The 22,181-nt window shown below is 52.7% G+C and overlaps 2 protein-coding genes across 2 annotated transcripts; both read right to left on the bottom strand.

Moving 5' to 3' along the window:
- Positions 1 to 7,882: 7,882 nt before the first annotated feature.
- Positions 7,883 to 17,411, bottom strand: Tedc1 (tubulin epsilon and delta complex 1). Its single transcript, XM_021179071.2, has 8 exons — positions 17,133 to 17,411; positions 16,950 to 17,028; positions 16,339 to 16,541; positions 15,976 to 16,125; positions 15,540 to 15,638; positions 12,441 to 12,527; positions 11,948 to 12,127; positions 7,883 to 10,779 (listed from the first exon to the last, which is right to left on the bottom strand). The coding sequence occupies exons 1-8, from the start codon at positions 17,265 to 17,267 to the stop codon at positions 10,450 to 10,452; spliced, it is 1,263 nt and encodes a 420-aa protein (XP_021034730.1). The 5' UTR covers positions 17,268 to 17,411; the 3' UTR covers positions 7,883 to 10,449.
- A 2,419-nt stretch (positions 17,412 to 19,830) lies between these two features.
- On the bottom strand, positions 19,831 to 21,684 carry Crip1 (cysteine rich protein 1). The gene is made up of 5 exons (XM_021179435.3): positions 21,539 to 21,684; positions 20,343 to 20,437; positions 20,203 to 20,260; positions 20,050 to 20,096; positions 19,831 to 19,935 (listed from the first exon to the last, which is right to left on the bottom strand). The coding sequence occupies exons 1-4, from the start codon at positions 21,576 to 21,578 to the stop codon at positions 20,056 to 20,058; spliced, it is 234 nt and encodes a 77-aa protein (XP_021035094.1). The 5' UTR covers positions 21,579 to 21,684; the 3' UTR covers positions 19,831 to 19,935; positions 20,050 to 20,055.
- Between the last annotated feature and the right edge of the window lie 497 nt (positions 21,685 to 22,181).

Here is a 22,181-nt window from a genome sequence, read left to right as displayed (position 1 = left end):
CCAAAAAAGAAAGAAAGAAAGAAAGAAAGAAATCCATAAAAGGATTGGCAGGAGGAGCACAAGTGAGAATCAGGAACTCAGCAGCAAGCCGCCATGGAAAGACAGGCCTGGAATCCCAGCAGCCCAAGCCGCCATGGAGGGACAGGCCTGGAATCGCAGCATCAGCTCACAACCAATCCACACTGCCCTGTCCAGAACCAACACACGAGTCCCAGTGTAGCATCCCACACCTATAGCCCCAGAACTTGGGAGATGGAGGCAGATGGGTCAAGAGTTCAAGGCCATGCTTATGGGGGAAGGTTCAGGACACCAGGCATAGTTAACTGGTTTCTTCCCCAGAATCCACATGGTGGGAGGAGGGGACTGACTCCTGCCTGCCTGTTGTCCCCTGACCTTCACATGCTTGATGTGATGCGTGTGTACCCATACACACACACACTAAACAAATAAAGTGTATTTTAAAAACTCAAGGCTAGACAAGTCCCTTTTCTTTCTCTCCTCCAGCAGAGCAAGATGCCCAAAGGACGGAAGGCCAAGGGGAAGAAGGTGGGCCCAGCCCAGGCCATTCGTGAGAAAACAGGAATCAAAAGAGGTGGTCATTTTTTTTTTTGTTTGTTTGAGAAAAGGCCCAGGAACTTCAGCACTGGACAGGACATCCAGCCCAAAAGTGATCTTACACGCTTCGTCAAACGGCCCTGCTACATCAGGCTGCAGCGGCAAAGGGCCAGTCTCTATAAGCAGCTTAAAGTGCCTCCTGCCATTAACCAGTTTCTCCAGGCCCTGGACAGACAAGCAGCTACCAAGCTGCTACAGCTTGCCCACAAGTACAGGCCAGAGGCAACGCAGGAAAAGAAGCAAAGGCTACTGGCACGTGCTGAGAAGAAAGTTGCTGGCAAAGGGGATGTCCCAACTAAGAGAACTCCTGTCCTCTGAGCAGGGGTCAGTACAGTCACCACCTTGATGGAGAACAAGAAGGCTCAGCTGGGGGTGATTGTCCATGATGTAGACCCCATTGTGCTGGTGGTTTTCCTGCCTGCCCTGTGTTGAAAGATGGGGGTGCCCTACTGCATCATCAAGGGAAAGGCCAGGCTAGGACTCCTGCTCCACAGGAAGACATGCACCACAGTTGCCTTCACACAGGTTAACTCGGAAGACAAGGGTGCTCTGGCTATGCTGGTGGAAGCTATTAAGACCAATCACAACAGATAGGATGAGATCCATAGCCACTGGAGGGGCAACGTCCTGGGTCCTAAGTCTGTGGCTCACACTGCCAAGCTGGAAAAGGCAGAGGCTAAAGAACTCCCCGCTAAACGGGGCTAAATGTACACTGCTAAGTTTTCTGTACATAAATATAATTACAAAATTAAAAATAAACAAAACTTGGGGGTTGGAGAGATGGCTCAGTGGTTAAGAGCACTGACTGCTCTTCCAGAAGTCCTGAGTTCAATTCCCAGCAACCAGATGGTGGCTCACAACCATCTATAATGGGATCTGATGCCCTCTTCTGGGGTGTGTGAAGACAGCTACAGTGAACTCATGTAAATAAAGTTTTAAAAACATTCAAGGCTAGGGGCCAGGTTAGAGAGAGATGGCTCAGTGGATACAGATACTTTCTGCCAATCCTGATGGCCTGAGTTAGATCCCTGGCACCCATATGGAGGAAGGACAGAGCCAAATTTATCCCCTATCTAATTATTGTTGTTCTTGTTCTTGTTTTGTTATTATTATTATTACTATATGGGAAAATATAAGAAAAATGAATGCAAGGCCAGCCTCTGCCACATAGAGTTTGAAGCCAGCCTAGGCTATTTGAAACACTGTCTTAAAGAACAAACAAATAAAGCAAACTCAGAAACTAAGGGACACCAGCTCTTCAGAACCGTGGAACAGGTGGCACATCCATAAATGATAATAAGAAATTTCCATATTGAAAAAAAATAGTCAACGCTCAAAGAACCAGGGGCTGGTGTTGCGGCCCGCCCGCGGTCCACAACACGAACGGTTCAACTGAAAATGGCAGTTCAGGCTGAAAAGAGAGGAAACTAGTCGGGGCGGAAGAAACAATGGAGTCAAGACAACATTCTGATCAAGACTCAATTTAATATTTCCAGACACTCAGTTTATAAAGGAAGGGGGAGGGAACCCAATTTCCCGCCAAGTAACTCAGGGTCCAGTAGCAGGACGAACACGTGTGTGACTCCAGGCAGCAGAGGCAGGTTCCAGCAGTGGGCGTGGCAGGACGAATGAGCCGGTAGCTCCACCCTTGAGCAGGCAGGTTCCAGGCTGGGGGGAAGGGAGGCCACAGGCTGGAACTGGCTCAGTGTGTAAAGCAAGTGTGCATACTTAACGCTGGACACAGTGCCATGTGTCTGTAACCTAGGGAGCTAGGGAGGCAGAGACAAGCGGACCTGGGGCTCACAGCCAGCCAGCACAGCCAAAATAGCTAGCTCCAGTTGCAAAGACCTTATCTCAAAAAACAGAGTAGAGGAGCTGAGGAGATGCTGTGGCAGTTAAGAGGCAGTTAAGAGCACTAGCTGCTCTTCCAGAGGTCTTGAGTTCAATTCCCAGCACTCACATGGGGCTCTGTAACTGTAGTCTCGGGGAATCTGATACCCTCTTCTGGTATACAGATATACTTGTAGACAAAACTCCCATACACATAAAATAAGTAAGCCTTTAATTAAAAAAAAAGGTAGAAAGTGATGAAGATCTGGCCTCTGCATGTATGCTTGTGCGCAGGCACGCGCCATGGCACACATCTTTAATGCCAGCACTAGGGAGGCAGAGGTAGGCAGATCTGTGAGTTCAAGGCCAGCCTGGTTTACAGAGTGAGTTCCAGGACAGCGCAGAGAAACCTGTTTCAAAAAAAGAAGAAGAAGAAGAAAAAAAAGACACAACTAGTCATTTACAGAAGAAATAAACAGGGCTACAGAGGTTGCTCAGTGGGTGAGGTGTTTGTAGTGCGCGAAGGTCAGGGTGGCCTGCCTGTAGTCCCAGCACAGGGAATGAGGACAGAGGAAGCCTAGAGCAGCTGTCTAGCCCAAGTAACTTCAAATGCAAACTCTGGGTTCAGCAAGAGATCGTTCGACCGTTCCTCAGCATCTAAGATGAACGTGAGCGGGGAAGGCACTCAACACCGACCAATGTGCACGCACCTACCTGTGCATGTGTGCCACCCCACGCACACGTGTGCCTACATACAAACATGCAAACACACATGTTCCACACACATATATGCACATTCATCAAATAAGACCAGAAAACTAAGCAAGTGCATGTACTAGAGTAGACTTCAGCAATCAAAAAAATCACACGGGACAGAATGACCACTTAACGTTCAATCAACAGTCTATAGAAGCTGAAGCCTGTTAAAGGGTGTCAGGGACCCTAGCAGGAGCTTGCAGGCACTAGGCTGCAACTGTCACCCTGACCAGACAGCCAAGTCATTGCCCTGGAGCAGGCTTCAGAGAACCAGAGATAACGTGCTGTTGAACTGTGGGAAATGGATGGAGATGGGTACACAGACAGACCTCACTGGGCATGGCACGATGTGCTTGGGTTAGAACAATACTCCCAGTGTGAATCTTTTTTTTTTTTTTTTTTGTTTTTTCAAGACAGGATTTCTCTGAATAGCCCTGGCTGTCCTGGAACTCACTTTGTAGACCAGGCTGGCCTCGAACTAGAAATCTGCCTGCCTCTGCCTCCCAAGTGCTGGGATTAAAGGTGTGCACCACCACCACCCAACCCAGTGTGAGTCTTTTAAGACATGTCAGTACAGACAGAGTGGGAAAACACAAAAGACGTGTATTAGCTGGAGCTAGGGTCCTGAAATGTGTGGTAAGGCATCCCAGGATGCCACTGTGAATTCTCACGGAACGCTGCAAGGTACTGGGGGAGTGGGGCATATTTTTGAGACCAAGCTGGCTTGAGCTCAGAGACTCACATGCCTCTACCTCCTGAGCTCTGGGGTTGGAGGTGTGTGCCGTTTCACTTGGTTATTTCAGTTTTGAGGGAAGCTCACATAGTGATTGATATACAGCCCATCAGATACCTCCTGAGCAGCCCGCGAGAGCTAAGGGTTTCAACACTGGGCACACACCCCTTTGATTATTTCCTTAACAAACTGGGTTGACAGCCACTGCCGTGATAAGAAAACAAATTCCAGGCAAATGCCAAAGCAAATTAGGATGCCCAGCTGATACCACCTGATCCCATAAAAGCTTGAATGTGTAGACCCACGATCCTCTCATCACACAAGCACAGCTGTTTAAGAACTAAACCAAGGCTTTTTGGATTGGTTTGCCCACACATACACACCCATTTATGTGTCTTTTACTTTTTTTTTTCTTTTTTCTTTTTTGAGACAAGGTCTTGTGCAGCCCAAATTGGCTTCATCCTGCTCTGTAGCCCAAGGACAATCTTTAACTTCTGATTTTCTTGTCTCTGCCTTCTAAGGGCTGGGATTACAGGCTCCAGCCACTACAAGCAGCTTACCAGATGCTGGGGACAGAAATCAGACTTTCATACATGCTAGGCAAGAACTCTACCAGCTTAGTTACATCCTCAGCTCCACAATTAACTTCCTAGGACGGGACAAAAACTCCTGTACTGTCTGACCCACACAAATCCACACAACTGCTAGGCCTTCCTTTTGTTGGTCTGTGTGTGTCTGCGAGCACATGCACACATGTATAGGACAGAGATCGACACCACGTCTATTCCAGTATGGTTTTACACTTGTTTTTTGTTTTGCTTGTTTGTTTGTTTGTTTGTTTGTTTTTGTTTGTTTGGATTGGTTTCTGTCTATTTGGGGTTTTTTAAAAAAGATTTATTTTACGTATATGAGTACACTGTCACTGTCTCTAGGCACACCAGAAGAGGGCATCGGATCCTATTACAGAATGTTGTGAGCCATGTGGTTGCTGGGAATTGAACTCAGGACCTCTGGAAGAGCAGCCACTGCTCTTAACCCCTGAACAGCTCTATTTTTGGTTTTTTGAGACAGGGTTTCTCTGTGTATAATTATATATATTTTTATATATCATTCTAAAAGTATATATAATTAAATTTTATATATAAAATTGTTGTGCAATTATATATTATGTAAATATAATATTCATTTATAAGTTTACGCATATGAGTGCACTGTCTCTGTCTTCAGACACACCAGAAGAGGGCATCAGATCCCATGACAAATGGTTGTGATCCACCATGTGGTTGCTGGGAATTGAACTCAGGTCCTCTGGAAGAGCGGTCAGAGCTCTTAACCACTAAGCCATCCTCTCTAGCCCTCATCACCACCTTATTTTTTGTAACAGGGTCTCTCAATGAACCTGGAGCTCACCAGTGAACTAGACTGTCTGGCCAGCACATGCTTTGGAGCCTCATCTCTTCTTGCTAGTACCCACATTACAGGCGCGTGACTCCAAACCCAACTTTTTACATAGGTGCTGAGGATCCAAACTCAGGTGTTTATGCCTGCATATCAAGCGATTCACCCACTGAGCCATCTCTCCAAAGGATGTAAGGAAACTACTGAGACACGGACAAAATCGTGAACAGAGAAAGCTCAGAGACCACCAGGCCTGCAACGGAACAGCAAGGAGCCAGAGGGCCAGCTACGAGTCACTGTGTCCTGTAGGTGTGTGGAGGCGGGAGCAACAGTGTCTCATCCGGTCCCAGGCTCCCCGGCTTACATCCCAGGGCTTGAGGCCTGACAGGTGTCCCTACCACATGTGTTGTCTCTATTACCACATCCTCACGGTCCCTAGGGTATAATGGAGTGGTTCAGGAAAAGCTCTGGTCCACAAAGAGGAAGCTAGGTTACTGACAGACAGACCGCACAGGAAGAAAGCCTGCCTTCCACCCCCTGCAATCAATAAGATCTCCCTTGACTGCCAGGCACTGTGGTGCTCGAGGCTTGCAGGTCCTTTCTCTTAGGATGGGTACGAGGGTACCTGGTCTAACAGTCACTTCCTGCATGTACAACCTCAGGGAACACCCCTGCATGTCACAGTATGAGGGTACCACCACCCCATGCTGTCCTGGTCTAACAGTCACTTCTTGCTTGTACAACCTCGGGTGGCACCCATGCCTGTGGCTCTGACTTCATTTTCATAACTGCTGCTTGCAGGAGGCCCAGGCCTCAGATTTGCATCTTGGCTCCATGACTTCCAGTGTGGTCACACCCACACCAAAGTTCTCACCGGAGTTCTCACCTATTCTCTAGCCCCAGCTTCAGTTTGTGAAGTGTTAGGCGCCCCACAAACTGATGCCATAGCTGGAGATACATGGTGAAAGCTGGGCTCCATGAATGACTAAGCTTTAAGACCAGGACAGTTCATGACCAGGACACCAGACCTTGTGCCTACAGCAACTGGACCCCTGTAGCTCCCCAGGCAGGCCTCATCTCCCTTCTGCTAGACCCCAAAATCTCTCTCAAGCCAGAATAGGCCATCCAAAATGAAGACCAGATCTAGGCCCTGCTGTATTCCACCCTACCTCCCACCAGGGCACTCAGGATTGGCGACAGCTCCAAGCCCAGAGCTCCTGAAGGACAAAGCGTCAGAGGCACCTGTTGGGGCATGGTGGGACAAGGCATGAGACCTCACGACCAAACTTGGAGACACAGGTGGACAGAGACTATGGGCCCGAGGGAATGGCAACAGTAGGACAGACTGACAGAAGCAAGTCCCGAGGGCAGAGGCAGGACCAGACACTGCTGAGCATGGCTAAAAGCTGATGGCGTCCATTTTGTGTTGAGCTGTAAACACCCAACATTTTGTTTTGTGCAGATGAGCAAAATAGCAGCAGGTGTGGGCCACAGGCCTTTGAGTGGCAGGAAGACCCTTCCTGGAGGGCTGGCAGCCTCAAGCAGGGACCTGTCTGCCAGGCAGTCCTTTCTCTCAAAGCTGGTGGCACTGCTCTCAAAGTAGCTGGCTGTTTTAGACACTTCACTGAGAATATGCCACTGTAACTGGACACCTAACCCAAGAGGCCTTGCCTGAGTCCCCGCTACTCTACAGGATGACCCCAGCAGTCTTGAAAGGCACCATCCCAGGTAGGACTCTCAAATTCTTCTCACTCTGAGTGTGAAGAGGGCTGCCTCCTCAGTACCTCAGCAAGAAGCCAGTGCTGGGGGAAATAGGAGCTGGGCTCATTTGTGTAAACCGAATCCTCCATTAACAAACATGTCGTACACCCGTACATCCCCTCCTGGCTATACAACCAGGCTGCTCGGCTTTCTTCAGTCAACTGGGAGACATCGGAGATGCCCCAGGTGCTGCACTCGGCCCAGTGGCAGCAGTGAAGATGGCAGAGGGGAGATGGAAAGTGATGGGCGAGAGACTGCAGGCCAGCGCTAGGTCTTGGAATTACAGAAGATGCTCTCAGTGTCTGCACAAGTATGCAGGAGGGCCGCAGGCTGACCCGTTACCCAGGGCTGACCCACCCACCCGTGTTAGATGAAGGACGAAGCTTCTTACAGCATCTTCATGGGATGATGGTGTGTCTGGAGCTGTGGTTCTCCTAAAGGTTGATATACCCAGAATCAGGTGTAGTACGCATGTTATGACTCTATATAGTCAATGTTCATCATGCCCTCAGCCGAGACCTTTCCAGCACCCACACCTACCCTTGTTCTAGCACATTCCATGAATGAGATTATCGTGCCAGTCTTTTTCTGGCTGATCTACGTGAGTTCTGTCTTTCGGCGCTAGGTGCACCCTCTGCACTGCTTTATTATAATAAATAAACTGCTTATAATTTATTATTATGGCCTCGTTAAATGTCATACTGCTTTTTTAAAGCTGTTTTTTTTTTTGTTTTGTTTTTGCTTTTTGTTTTTGTTTTAAGATAGGGTTTCTCTGTGCAACTGTCTTGGCTGTCCTAGAACTCACTTTGTAGACCTGCCTGCCTCTGCCTCCTAAGTGCTGGAACTAAAGGTGTGCGCCACCTCACCCAGATTCAAGATTACTGAATTTTTACACTCAGGACTGCAGCATCCTTTGGCGTCTCTTAACATCGTGGGCATTTCTGGTTTCTGTAGTTATATAGCTCCTGGGCAGTCCCTTCCAGGCCTTCTGTGCATGTACCACTAATTCTCTGGGATACGCCAGTGGTGGCTCTCCCCATCCACTGCATTGGCTCCTTCCCCCACCCAAAGCGGTGTCTCAGCACACCTTCTGGCCTGTAACTGGCGCCCCCTTCCCATTCAACCGGCAGCCATGAAGATGACTACTTACCAATCTCAGTTCCTGCCTTGCATAGCAACCCTTCCATGACTGATGTCCTGTTGCACACCAAACCATTTGCATACGTAACTGACACTCCCAGCCGCCACCACCACCTCAAACCAAGATGGAGATGAGATCCAATTTCACATAAGACACTCAAGTGTTCCGCCACTGAGACACATCCTATTAATGTCGACTTTTAAACAGAAGTTTCTAGCTTTGACAAGAGTTGGAATTACTAAACTTCCCTTCACAGTCAGCACATTCCGGTGTCAGGAATCCACCTCTGGTATTCCCCACTACCTCAAGCAAGGAGGTGTCTGCCTTTGCATATTTGGGAACCCAAGAAACAAACTCATGTCCTCACTGGTTCGAGAGCATGGCCCCACTGTCCACCTGCTGGCCTCAAATGTACCTGTGGGTGGCCAGAGCTTCAGTTCTCATGACAAGTATTAAAGATGCTGCCGACCTTAGGATCAGGTTGGGAGTCCTGGCGGACAATGTGGTCTTCCTCAGAGGCAGGGAGGATAGGGTTGATGGTGGTCCCTAATGCCTGATCTGTTTATGCTGCAGGACCCTGGAGCAGCACAGGTCATCAATCTGTGAACTTGCCCCAGGACGTCAGGATCTGCCAGGGACATTATGGCCAACTGACACATTTTATTCCTACTTGACTGTGTGGCTCCCAAGTATGGGAGCTGAGGACACAGAGCACTGAGACCACAAACATGGGCTATTCCAAGCCCTTGTGTGTGGAAAAGCTAGTTCTGAGGTCCTCCCCAGGTGACAACTTGACCAAGGATGAGTCCCATGGCTGAGTCCCCTACCCCTACAGGCTTTTGCCTTCTCATGGCCTCAGACAGACAGACAGACACACACACACATACACACACACACACAGAGGATTCTGACAGGAATTGCACTAACTCTGCAGAGCAGATGGAGAAGCGAGAGCTCATAGCATTGAATCCGCTTTGGATTTTTTAAGGTTGAGTTCTATAGGACCACTGGAAGTCCTATAGCAGGGCAGTTCTCAGAGGCAGCAAGCTTAAGTAGATTTGTTTATAGACCACATCACAGTCACGAGGAGCCAGACAGTCAAGTTCCCACATGCCCTGGACCAGAGCCGGAACCCATTGGTGGAAGCAGCAAGAAGAGCTGAACAAGCGTTCACAAGCAGGAACAGGGGCTGCGGGCCAGGAGGTCCAGCAGAGGCCCAGCGGCAGGCAGGAGGTTCCAGAGACTCTAGGAACTATGTCCATAAAAGTTAGGAAGGACCTATTAGACACTGGTCATCCAGAAGTGGGCTAGGAACATTCACTGGAACTAACCAGTATGGTGTCCTGCCTCAGGGCCAGAGGCCACCTGTACTCCAGACATGAGCTGTCACTCAAGCACACACCACCAGACAAGCAGGAAACCCCCATGAAAGAATGTTTTAGTGTTCGAGGCTCCCAGAGTCACGTAGTGGCTTCTGGCCTAGATAAGCAAGAGACGGAGGTTGCCTGGTGGGTCCTACCAGCTATCCAGTGCCTGGTCAGTGTTTGGAGCTGGGGATTGGAAGGAAGGTAGGACTAGAGACCATGGAACCCGCCTGAGCCTGCAGGCTGGGAAAGACTGGGTTAGGACAGAGCTATCCCACCAGGCTGTAAGCACGTCCTGGACACAGGCTGCTTTGTGAGCGCTGAGCTTACCCAGCAGCCTTCAGAACAAAAGCCTTCTGTCTGCACCACAGCTTCCTCTCCTCCGCTCTCCCAGGCAGAGCCCCAGGCTCCCATCCAGCTTCCCACCACACACACACATCAGGCGCATCCGTGGCCCAGTATAGGAGGGAGCTCTGCTGCAGGAGGCATAGAGCCAGAGTCTAAGAAAGAGGTTCAGGGAAACAACCGGAGCTGTTCCACTCAGGGAGGCCCAATACTTCCTGTACTTTGGGGCATGTGTGATTACAGCATGGTGCCAACCGTAGGCTACGCACATCCTAGTGTGCCAGAAAGAGGAAGAGAAGGGACAGTGGAAGAGGGCAGCAGCCAGGTGTCCCCAGGAACAGCTCTACCGCGTATATATAGGTCCCCTCCAAATCTCTCAGGAGGACCAGCCTGTTGTAACACCAAAACTGTAGGTGAAAGGGCTCTGGCCCTGGAGGGAACACAGGCCTGGACCTCTCTGCTCCTTGCCTCTGAGATCCTACACAGATGGCTACATCCTAGGGCCTTCAGTGTTCAGGAGGCAGAATCCAAATCAAGCCAGGCAGAGCAGCAGCCAGCCTGGCTAGCTCCTGCCGAGACTGATGCTGCAGTTGGTACAACGCCTTCTTCAGACAGGCCTCCTTGGCACTCAGTGTCCTGATCACCTCGGCTGCCTGTAGGCCTTGGGGTCTTGGTGCCCCATCTTTACTTCTCACCAGTCGATGGGGTCTTTGTGGCTGGCCAGGGGTACTGGACCGCTCCCAGGACCCCTGCAGGGCTGCCAACTCCTGCTGGACAGCCTCCTGCAGGGCCTTCCTTGAGTTGCTCCATTCTGGCCCCTGACCTAGGCCTCCAACCTGCGTGAGAGAAGGTACAGATGCTCTTGAGCCAAGGGCAGCTCTGTTCCCAGAATCCAGGATCCAGGTGTTCCCAGCAACCCTGCAGCCCTGAAGCTCCTACCACAGAAAGCCAGCCTCACTCTCCCAGGTCCAGTACAAAAGGCCTGGCTTGCCCCAAAATGTTTCACCCTCACAAAGCAAATGAAGTCCATGCCAGCAGCAACTGGAACACAGGGACCCAAACTCAGGGGCTCAGGATCCCTAACCTCAACCTCCAGGGCTCCATTCTCAAGACCTACACCTGGCTGCAGGGTAGCCTGGCAGTTTCTAGCCTACCGTGCTCCTTAAGGCCCTTCAGAACTCAGAGGAAGACTCTTGAGGACACCTGGGACTCCGGGACCCAGTGTCGCATCTCCCATCTCCCTCCATTGCGCCCCTTCCCACCGCTGTCCAGGAGTACATGAATGGGAGGGAGCATGTCCTCCTCAGGGCAGACTCTATCCAAGGACTCCGTGGGCAGCAGGCCTGGGGGAAGCACACGGATGAGGTCTTCCCAGCCTCTAACTCACTTGGAACACTCAGAGAGCCACTGTGAGTCCTGGGTGCTCTGCTGGGTGGGTTCTGCCCTTACTTCTGGGAGGGGAGGAGACCTCTGGCTCAACCACAGCCTGAGCAGTCTGGGGCCTCACTAGGGTGGATAGTGTACAACTACCAGAGGATTCCCCTGATCATTGATTAGACTACATAAGAGATAAAGGGCTAACATTAAAATGCTACCCAAAAGAAGAAGTGATAGGCCAGTGAGTGCACACACTCCCAGAACAGCTGAGGAGGACCACTAGGCAGGCGCATGTGCATTCAACGAGGGGGGGGGGGGTTGTTACACAGGCAGGCAGCTCAGCACGGAGTTGCCTAACTCTCTGGGAGTCCCTGGGAAAAAAAATCAGAAGGTATCAGTGAAAGACAGCAGGGTCCCTTCACTGTAACCCACTGCTGTTGGAATCTGGTGCCCACTCATTCATCAAACTGAATTTTGAATTCAAATAAGCAGGGTAATTCATCTAGAAGCTTTGTCAAATGGTCATCCAGCCCTCACCCGAGTAGCCAGTCCAGACAAGAAAAGAAAACGGTAGGGTTGGAAGGTGAGTCAGGAAGAGTGGGCTAGCAAAGCAGATGCCTAGCTCACCCGGGCTTCCCATGCAGCCCGCCGGGGCTCAGACACTTCCCGTAGCTCCTCCTGCAGGGCCTGCAACTCTTGTTTAACGGACTCCAGCTCACCAAGCCCACCTTCAGAGATTGCGGGCAGGACCGTTGGCTGGGATGTCACAGCAGGAGTCTCAGGGGAACAGGTATCCAAAACTGTATCCTGCAGAGATCCCAGTGAGATGGTCAGGCACAAGCACAGGTTTCGAGTGGGGCAGAAGATGCAGAGGTTCGTGGGGCAGCAGTAGCATTCCCAGGGCCTACAGAGCAAAGGGCAGCTCATACACCCTGGCTAGCACCTCTCTGGAATGCAGAGAGGCACAAAACCCAGGCCTCTGGAAGACCCAGAGGTAAGGACATGGAGTACCCCTTACAGTCTTCTTCATCTTCCAGGTGGGAAGAGCTTCCAAACGCTACCACCAATGAGCCTGGGCAGGGCGAGAACGGGCAGGGGAGGCAGAGAAAAGCGTCCTCACCATCCACTGCCAGAACACCAGCTCACGGCGCCGCCACTCCAGAGCTGCCTCCAGGCGGTTGTTCTCACTCTCCAGTGCTTGCAGAAGCTAGGGGAAAAACCACAGCTGGCGCAGACTGCCCACCGACCCGCTCCTGAACCACTCTCTAGACCAGGGGCCTTTGACCAGAGTGCTCTGTCCAATAGCCCACTGACTGGAAGCTGTCCCAAAGCCTGCATAGATAACAAGGCCCGAGAGCAGGGAGCCCACTGGGCCATCCCATGTAATTGTGGGAAGAATTTGCAAGTGATGAGGACTTAGGCATAGCAGAGGGGCATTCGACAGAGCTCAGACATGCTTGGGGGATAGGGCAGGGCCAGAAGATAACCTTTGCCCACCCTCAGCAGCAGAAAGCTTGCTAGTCTTGCACTAACAGCTGTACATCAGTGACAGAGCAGCACCTCTTCTTCTTGGGGTTCCCTCCCTGCTTAGCTAGAGCCAGAAGCTGCTATCTCTTTATCTCCCACCCTTGGTCCTCTGGCTGTTAACCCCAACTTAGGGAATCCCTTCCAAACGTCGACCATCCAACACAGCTGACCCTCTGGAAGACAGAATGCTCAGCAATCTGTAAACTGAGGGTGGATGCCCAGGGATGCCCATAGGCATCCAGGCCTAGTCAGAGGCACAACCTACACAAAATGTAAGTGTTCCCACATTTAACACCTGCACGAGGGACCCAGGGAGAGGACCCTTGCAGAAGACAGTGCATGCCAAGCCCTCTGCACCTCAGACCCCCAAACCAGGGCTCCGCAGAGAAGTTTCCCATGGCCTGAGACATGGAGAGAGACCCTGAATGCTAGCCAAGGCCAGTCCATTGGGGCAAACACAAGAGACAGGAGATCAGAGCCACCACTTAGCCACGCGCAGAGATGGGAGAGTGGTGAGAGATGAAAGCAGCCAGCCAGATCAGGGTGAGTGGAGCACAGAGGGTGGCCCACAGGTATACCACCCAGTACCAAAGAGCAAAGACCCTACCCACAGACACAAAGCACCTAGACACACCATCAGAAGGGCAGATAATACAGACCCCAAGAATAGTCCCCAGGGGCCCAATACCCCGAGACTGTGGGGTATGGGTGTGGTAGACAAGCAAATAAACCCCTTCGCTTTGCCATGGCTCCACCCTCAATTCTGCAGACTCCTGAGGCAATCTCCCTGAACCTCCTCCCAGCAGGAGCAAGGACACAGAGGTGCAAATAGAAGGCTGTGGGCTCCACTGTGGGACCCAGGAAACTGACTACCAATGTAACAACAGGCCTGGCTGCTCACACACCAGGCACACACCATTCCAGAAACTTCTGGGACCTGACTGAGGGTGGGCCAGATGCAGGTTTTTGCCAGCTCCTCTCCAAATACACAAAAAGAAGCTGATCTGAGGCCTTGGTCCACTTAGCAGCTGCTGTCCACAGTCCTCCGTCTCAGCACAGGACAGCTTCCGAGACAAGTGGTGCCTTAACCAGCAGCCTCCCCGCACCCTGCCCCTGGAGTGGTCCCACAGGAAAGTCCCAGGCAGTGCTTGACTGTGCATGGGAGGCCTCTGCTATAACCCAAAGTCCAGCAGCTGAGTCACATTCAAAAGGGGGTCCAGAGCCAGGGGTGTGCATAAGGACCCTTAAGTCTATCTCAGCACTTCTAGGTCAAGTGCTGGCCCTACAAGGCTGGACCCAGCCTGGGATTTATCTAGGGATACAGATCCAGCTGGCACCAATAGCCAGGTGCCTTACCCAGGAAGCACCTGTGAGTGGGAACCAGGAATCTAGCCATCCGCCCCTCACCCCATGAGCCTCTGCTTTCACCCACCCAGCCATAGGACGGATGGGCCTTTGATAAGGTAGAGTCTGGACTGGAGAGGGAAGAGGCAAACAAGGGAGCTATGCCTGGAAGACGGCATCATCTGAGCCCCAGTTCAGGTGCATAAGAATACAAGCCCAAGGCCGCAGAGGCAGCCAACCATTCGCGCTGGTTTAAAATCCAGCCCCAAAGTGATGCCCAGTCCTGAACCTGTCCTATAAACCTCAGAGATAAGCTGAGCAAAAGGAAGACACCAGTGATAGAGATGGGTAGGACCCTAAAAAGACAGGGAAGGATGGAAGGACAGCACAAGGGGGGGGGGGGGACCGAATATCCTGGGGAGAAGCTGGGATGGGGCCAACACTGACACCTTCCTTAGTGTCATGGTCTTAGACAGAAGGCCATGTCTGCCTAGGGCTTTGTCATCCCTGGGGTCTCATAGCCTACTGTTCTGCAGGGCTCTGCTCACTCTCTCACTCTCTTTATAAAGATTTGTTTATTTATTTATTTATTTTTGGTTTTTCGAGACAGGGTTTCTCTGTGTAGCCTTGGCTGTCCTGGAGCTCACTCTGTAGACCAGGCTGGCCTCGAACTCAGAAATCCGCCTGCCTATGCCTCACGAGTGCTGGGATTAAAGGCGTGCGCCACCACTCCCGGCAGATTTGTTTATTCTTATTTATATGAATACACTGTAGCTGTTTTCAGACACACCAGAAGAGGGCATCGGATCCCATTGCAGATGGTTGTGAGCCACCATGTGGTTGCTGGGAATTGAACTCAGGACCTCTGAAAGAGCAGCCAGCACTCTTTAACAGCTGAGCCATCCATCTCTCCAGGCCGGGCTCGGCTCTCTTAAGATTCAGGTCTATCAGGAAGCTCAAGAGCCCACTGCCTAGAAAAGCCATGCTTGGAAAGAAGTGAATGGCCCCTGGGCAATGAAGGAGGATTCAAACATCCAGGCCTGTACCCTGGCCTTCCTGTTAACCTCCCCACACTGATTCCTGTGAGTCTAGCCCCAGGCTCTAAAGGACAGCCGGCCTGCTCACACTCAGCCTTTCCTACCTCCAGATATGTCAGGTAGAGCCAGAGGTTCATCTCATACCTGAAAGCAGTGTTTTCCCATTCCAGTGGTCCCCTTCCAGAACCCCAACTGTGACACTAGCCACCCACAGTAACAAACGACAGTGATTGGCTATCAAAGCCTAACACCAGCCCGGGTAATGCCCCACCTCGAGGCAGCACCCACTGCAGCGCCCTGCCAATCCTCACCTGCTGACCACTCTCTGGATCTCTAAGCATCTCTGTTTCGGCAATAGAAAGATGGCCAAGGCTCCGTTGGCTGTGGCATCCCTGGGTGTACAGGTGGATCTGTAACAAGTAAAATACCCAGGCTGGGGAGCAGTTCCCAGCAAGATCTTTCAGCCAAATATGGGCACCTTTAGAGACCACTTATAGCCAGAAAGGATAGGGCTGGGTTCAGGATGCCCCAGTAATACTGGGGGTGGAGGCTGCAGAGGGGCAGCAGACAACTTCACCAAGGGCTTCCACACCTTGCTCACCAAGACACAGGTAAAGCAGGGTCCCTGCTTGTAAAGGTCAGAATTGGTGTAAGCCTAGCAGTCCAGTGGTCCAATAGTGGTGACAGAGATGGACCCCAGGGAAAGGCAGCCTGGGCACAGGGTGAAGAGCCATGTGCCTGTATTACCTTGCTGAGGAGGATACACTGCTCCTGCTGACTAGAGATCAGGCATCGCCACCTAAACCGCAGCCTTCCCATCAGCCATTCCACTAGTCGGAGATCCACGGAGCTCTTTGGTTCCACAAAGGGTGCAGGAGGACCAGGACTGGTTGGGGCCTCACAGTAGAGAGGGAACAAGAGTCAGCCCTGCTATACATCCCATATCTCGAGGAAGGACCAGGACAGGGAAGCTGTACTACTAACGTACATCCTCAGCTTCGAAGCTGGATGAGAACCCCACCAAGGGCAAATACCATGTGTGCTGGGAGCCCGGAGAAACCCATGGGTTCTGGGTAAAGCAGAGCTCCGACACCCTCATTACATACTCACCTCCCACTGGAGCAACTGGTCACCCAGCTGCACACGGTTCTGGGCAAGCAGCTGCTCAAGCAAGGGTCCTCGAGCCAGGAGCCAAGACAGGGCCAGCAGCAGTTCCCGGCTTCCCTGAGAACTGCCGTCGGGAAACTGTAGCAGCACAGACCTGGGGTAGCCTTGGGAGCCCAGTGCTGACTTCACCACACAGGCTTGGGCCTCTGGAGTGGGAAATGATCAGATCAGGGGGTGCTAACCTGGAGATTTCACCTGGATCCCTCTGGGGACCTGAGAGCACCCCCTAAGCTTGGAACCTGATAAGAGTGGAGTAAGGAGGCGAGATCTGAGAGTCTATGAGGAGGCAAAGTGATAACCAACGGGCAGGATTTCTGTGAGTGGTTGGCCAGTCTCAGCGTTTCACTGGAGTGATAAAGCCACTACTACCCAGGTAAGTGTGGTAAAAGCTAGTGGGAATTTATACTAATGAAAGTGGGCGCAACAGCCCAGAGGAGCAGGTGCCTGCAGGAAGGGAGGAGACAACAGAGGAGCTTTGATGGGGCGGGACTTGATGGGTTAAGACTAAACTACAATAGCCTTGGGGAGCGGCTTTCTGAGAGGGCGGGGCTTACCTGGGGCAAGGTCGGTCCAGGTATTGTTTGCAGCCAGTGGTGAGAGCACGCGCAAGAGAAGCTGCCAGAGCACTGGAGCCTGAAGCAAATGAGAAGTTTGTAGTCAGAGGGTATCAGGTGTCACCTACACCGGCCCACGACAACGCCTGCCCCGACCCCGACTGCCTACTCGGGTAGCCTCACCGCCTCTGGTCGATCGAACTTGGCGCGGCGGAAGATTTCCGGGCTGGGCCCAGCTGGCAAGCACCGACTCAGCGCGGCGATAGCCTCAGGCAGGGCCCGGGCAGCCCCTTCCACCCGGCTCCGCCGCCGCCGCATACAGCCAGCACTAGACAGTCTCGGATCGCCCGCTCGGGACCCCGACCAATCACAGTTCCGGATGGGGCCCGCCTTCTCCCCTCAGGCCCAATGAGCGATGACTCTGGCGTTTGAGTGCCTACCAGTCTATCCCGTAGGCAGGCACTTCCGGGGTCGAGGGCGGGGATTGGAGGTGCCAACTCCGTTGGAACTCACCAATCAGCACCTCGACTTATCAACCGCCTTAGCAACCCCGGGCTGGGGAAGCGGGAGGCTGGAGGGCGCGCATGCGCCCGAGGTGTTCCCTGGAGGCGCGGAAGGAGCAATGTGGCGCCACCCAGCCACGAAGGGAGTGTCTCTGCGAAGCCGCCCAGGAAGGAGCCCGCCGCCAGGGGTCGCCAGGCCCCCGCGAGAAGCAGCTGAGCCCTGCGAAGTGGGTGGGGAGTTCCGGGGGCCACGTCGCCAGAAGTCTCTTCGGAAAGCCATCCTCCCTCTCATGTACAGCCAGCCCCAGACTTCCTTGTCCCCATTTTCATTCTTCCTCCAGCCACTAGAAGAGCAGTTTTAAAGGAAAATTCTACACTTCAGAAAAGGGTGCGGCCCTCTCTTTTAAGGTTGAACTTAGTTTTGCACTCAGCCCTTCAGGAGCAACCTTGGTAAGCTTTGAGAATCCCGCAAGGATTCACAGTAGCTACATGACAATGGCAGAATGAACCCAGAGTGCAACCTGATGCGCGGGGAAAGACGCTGCACCACATGCAATCGCCAACTATCCTCCGCCACAGGCATGAGCCTACTACGTGGCTACAACCTAGGTGAAGCCAGAGCAGCCTCTGTGGGAAGCCGGATGCGAAAGATCACATTATGTGCGCCAGTGAGTGTGGAGGAGGGCCGGACAAAGGCCGGACGCTGCCTACGGTGATCCAGAGACATGCCTGTAGGCGACAAGTGGCAGGAAGAATTGCTGGGGCGAGACCTGAACGCTCGAGCGGACACAAACTAAGCTTTGTGCCCTCGATGTCGCCACCAGAAATAGTTGGAACAGCGGACAGACAGTACTGCGTGTACTCTACATCTCAATAAAGCTAGGAAAGAGGCACGTGGGGAGGGAGAGGGTGCGGTGCGGAAAAGGAAAGTGAAGTGAGAGGGCGGGGCAGAGCTGTCCTTAGGCACCTGCCAGCTTAACGGCGGCGGCTACAGGATGGCCACGCCCTCCGGAAGTGCGGAGACTGCGGGCTCACCTTTACCTTGACCCTCCCTGTGTTTTGCTGCAGACCTTCCTCTGCTCATCTGGATACCCTCAGCTATCCTGCCTCAGGGTCTCCTCCTTCCTGGCCCCTGGCCACGCAGCAAATGGCCACGCCCAGCTAGATTCTACCTGCTCTTCCTGCCCTCGCTTCAGGGCCGTGCTACTGCACCCCTGAAAAGCAAAGACTGTAAGTTCTTGGCTACTGTGCCAAGGAACTCCTGATACACCCTTATGGAACTCTCTGCCGCTTAGGCTTCTTTGCAATACTATACACTTCCCCCACCTGACCTGCTCATTCCTACAGGCCTCTCAGGTTGCTGGAGGCCCAAGTCTACTCCAGTTGAGAGATGTGGATCTGGGTTCGAGGGGCTGGAAGTATGAGGAAGACAGGGGCCTTAAGGGTGAAAGACAGCTGGGAAAGTGAGTTTCTACCCTTCACCCATACAGCTCTTCCAGGTCCTCTGCAGGTCTGGTTGGACACCAAAGATACCCTCACCCCTTCTAGTAGGAAACTATAACAAAGGTGGCTTCTTCTACTACATACTGTGGTCACCTCAAGCACTATGGCTTCCGCCTACTGAGATCCCAGAATCACCCAACAACACACACTACACTAACACTACACTACACTACACTACAGACCACTTACTGGACTCATCGATAGTCTATCCGGCTTGTTCTTGCAGTGTAGGTGCCAAAGATGAACCCAGGCTAGACCAGGGCACTGCTGAGACCTTTGTGGCCTTGTTAAGTCCAAAGGGTTTTGAATGGCCAGTAGCACAGGGAAGGCAAAGCTGAGAGCTGCCTGGCTCTACAAGGGTTTCCAGAAAGCCCTTTCCACTGTCACCCTCAAATCCCATTAGAGCATGGGGTCACCCAGGGCACCCCTGTTCAGGGAAAAGGTGTCTGGGACCAGGCTGAGCAGCTGCAGAGCTCATGCACAAGGGTGCACTTCTGGGGACAGGGTGGGGTTGCAGGAAGTGAAAATGGAATAGACCAGGAATCCACACAACTCCCTCCCGAAACAGCTCAAAAAGGGAACGAAACCAGCTCCCACTGATTCACCCTCTGGACTGTGGCCAGCCCCACCTACGCCATGTTCCTGCTGACCCTGACAGCCAGGACCTCACCCCAGGCCAGAACCACTACAGAACCAGGCGACAGGAACTTCACGGATCCTGAAGTTGGATGTAGGCCTGAAGCTGCTCCCCTCAAAGGGTAGTGGCAACCAGTGCCTGCAGCAACAGGAAAAGCAGTGCCCTGCATCAGGCCTGGGGTTGAGGTCCCCACCACAGTGCCCCTCCATCACACACCAGCAGACAAAACACACAAGTCTTCCAAAGATCAGGTTTATTAAAGGCACTGAGGGCTCCCGAGAGCCCTGCTGTCCGCGGGTAAGGCCTGGCATGTGCCTGGGCGGGTAGGGAGAGTTTCCACAACCTGTAAGAAAGAGAGACAAATGTGAGCACAAAGTTTTGTTATTTATTCTATTAGGGGTGACTCTGTCCTGTAGACTGGTGGACTGGGTGGGATTGGAGATGGAGCTATATATACCTCAGTCTACTTGAAAGTGTGGCTCTCAGCTCCTCCTCGCCCAAAACCTGCAAAAGATAAAAAGAGGATAAGATTAAAAAATAAGGATACCGACACACTGAGAAAGGAAGCCGGCACTGGGAGGCCCGTCAGGGAAGAAGTCCAGCAACATACCTTTGGGCCCAAACATGGCGGAGTAGCAGGGATGATTGCAGTAGGGCTTGCCTTCATGCTACAAGGAAAAGAACAGTAGGGGTTACCTTCACCCCAGCTCCTATAGCTCCTCCCTCTGCCCTCTAACGGCCCCCCCTTACCTCAGCATGACCCCCAGAGGTCAGTGTCTTTCCACATTTCTCACACTTCAGGCAGGGACGATGCCAGTCCTTGCCTAGTGAAGTCACTCGCTCAGCTGCAGAAGCACAGACCCACCGTGAGACACTGGAGTCCCTGCAACCCCTCTTCAGCTGCACAGACACCCACACTTCATTCTCTCAATGTGGCAGCCCACCCTGCGTCACCACTGTGCTCCAGAGAGGGTTAGGGGCAACTATGGTACTCTCAAGCCAATCCCACCTCGCAAACCAGAAGGGTCACCTTTTTGGTGGGATATTTTCTTTTAGGTTGTTTTTTGCTTTTGTTTTGAGACAGGGTTTTCCTGTGTAACCCTGGCTGTCCTGGAACTCACTCTGTAGATCAGGCTGATCTTGAACTCACAGAGATGCTCCTGTCTCTGCCTCCCCAGACTAAAGTACTGGGATTAAAGGCGTGGGCTACCTGGCCACCCATCCTGGCTCATTGGTGGGACACTTTCAAGTGTCACCACAAGAATATGACCCCCGAGGGCTTGTAGAGCTGTAGAGGAGGAGGCCTTCAGACTTGAGAGTGGAAGAGAACAAGTCTGGAGGATCTAAGGCTAAATAAACCCAGTTAAAGTCCTCTGACCTCTGCACTAAACCTGGGCACACCCTTCTCCTCAGCAGGGGCAAGGGGACCTCTTACTCATGCACTATCTCGTAGGAGCCCTAGGACGCGCGAACAACAAGAAAATGAGCACCCGAGATCGTACACCCGGACGTGGTTTTGGGCGTCTGTTTCTACTTAGCATTGGGAGGGGCCACCCTAGTCCCGCGTTCCTTCCTATCCAGCAGGGACCCCGCCCAAGGCGCACAGACAGAAGGCGAGAGAGACAGCAGGATCCAGAGGCCAGAGTCACAGAAAAGGGGAGACCCAGAAGCATGGGAGTCACAGAGACAAGGAAGCCAGAAGACCGACCCAGAAACATAAGACAGCGAGTAGGCACAGATGTCGGTTCCGTTTAACACCAAATTGTCCCACCCTCAAGCCGCGGGCAAGGTCTATGGGTTCTATCCCAGGCGATGCCATGTACTCTAGACAGCCGGGTCCACCTGAACAGCCCAATATTGATCGCCTCTGGACCACGCTTCCGCGTACAGCCTGCAGTACGCCCGCGGGCATGTGGAGAGAGGTTGGGATACCCAAGCGTGCTCACCGAAATACACCTCCTTGTCGCACCTGGGGCACTTCGGCATGGCGGTACCTGGTCCTGCACAAGTGGCTGCAGCTAGAAGGAAGTAGGTTGTAGGCTCTGGACTGGGTGGCGCCCGCCTGGTCCGCGCTTTTCAGGGACCCCGTGGCCCTGCCCTTTAAGGCCCCGCCCCCGCCCCACCCCCCTCAGTTCGGGACTTGGACCCCTGGGAACGCTGATCCAGGCCGACTGGCCAAGAATGGTCATCTGCTTCATACTCGCCTCCGGCAAGATAAACTGGCCAAGGGCCATGCAGGGGTGCGGAGTCTTCCCGGGACCCTCTAAGAAGCCCAGCGGCTCCTGCGGACCCAGGCCCCGCCCCCTGCCTGGGGCAGGGCAAGTCTCCGGTCTTGAATAGGGGGCGTTGAGTCCTCCCCTGGAAGGACCAAGCGCTCTGTCTAGCCTAGCGTTTTGCACCTGCGACGGCTAGCTGGAGCCCGGGTAAGCACAGGAAACTTCTAAAGTGCAGATAAAGTGGGAAGTGGTGTGATTGCTCGTCCTACTAAAACTGGTGAGGCCAATCTGGTCTCTAGGGTGAGACCCTGTTTCAAAACACACGCGCGCGTGTGTACACACACACACACAAATAAAGCGCAGAGAGACACAA

The sequence above is a fragment of the Mus caroli genome, unplaced genomic scaffold, assembly GCF_978045245.1.
Source record: "Mus caroli unplaced genomic scaffold, Mus_caroli_1 scaffold_14, whole genome shotgun sequence".
NCBI lineage: Eukaryota > Metazoa > Chordata > Mammalia > Rodentia > Muridae > Mus > Mus caroli.
Note: the sequence above shows the minus strand (reverse complement) of the source record. Positions and strands in the feature narration are given on the sequence as shown.

What these genes read in the sequence shown, in the direction of transcription:
- Crip1 (XM_021179435.3), bottom strand. Translation starts at nt 21,578, where the DNA reads ATGCCGAAGTGCCCCAGGTGCGACAAGGAGGTGTATTTCG. An exon ending in CCTCTGGGGGTCATGCTGAG is followed by an intron (nt 20,261 to 20,342) that starts GTAAGGGGGGGC and finishes TTTTCCTTGTAG; the next exon opens with CATGAAGGCAAGCCCTACTG. An exon ending in CGCCATGTTTGGGCCCAAAG is followed by an intron (nt 20,097 to 20,202) that starts GTATGTTGCTGG and finishes TATCTTTTGCAG; the next exon opens with GTTTTGGGCGAGGAGGAGCT.
- Tedc1 (XM_021179071.2), bottom strand. Translation starts at nt 17,267, where the DNA reads ATGCGGCGGCGGCGGAGCCGGGTGGAAGGGGCTGCCCGGGCCCTGCCT. An exon ending in CTGGACCGACCTTGCCCCAG is followed by an intron (nt 16,542 to 16,949) that starts GTAAGCCCCGCC and finishes TTCCCACTCCAG; the next exon opens with AGGCCCAAGCCTGTGTGGTG. An exon ending in GGGCTGCATGGGAAGCCCGG is followed by an intron (nt 10,780 to 11,947) that starts GTGAGCTAGGCA and finishes TCTCTCACGCAG; the next exon opens with GTTGGAGGCCTAGGTCAGGG.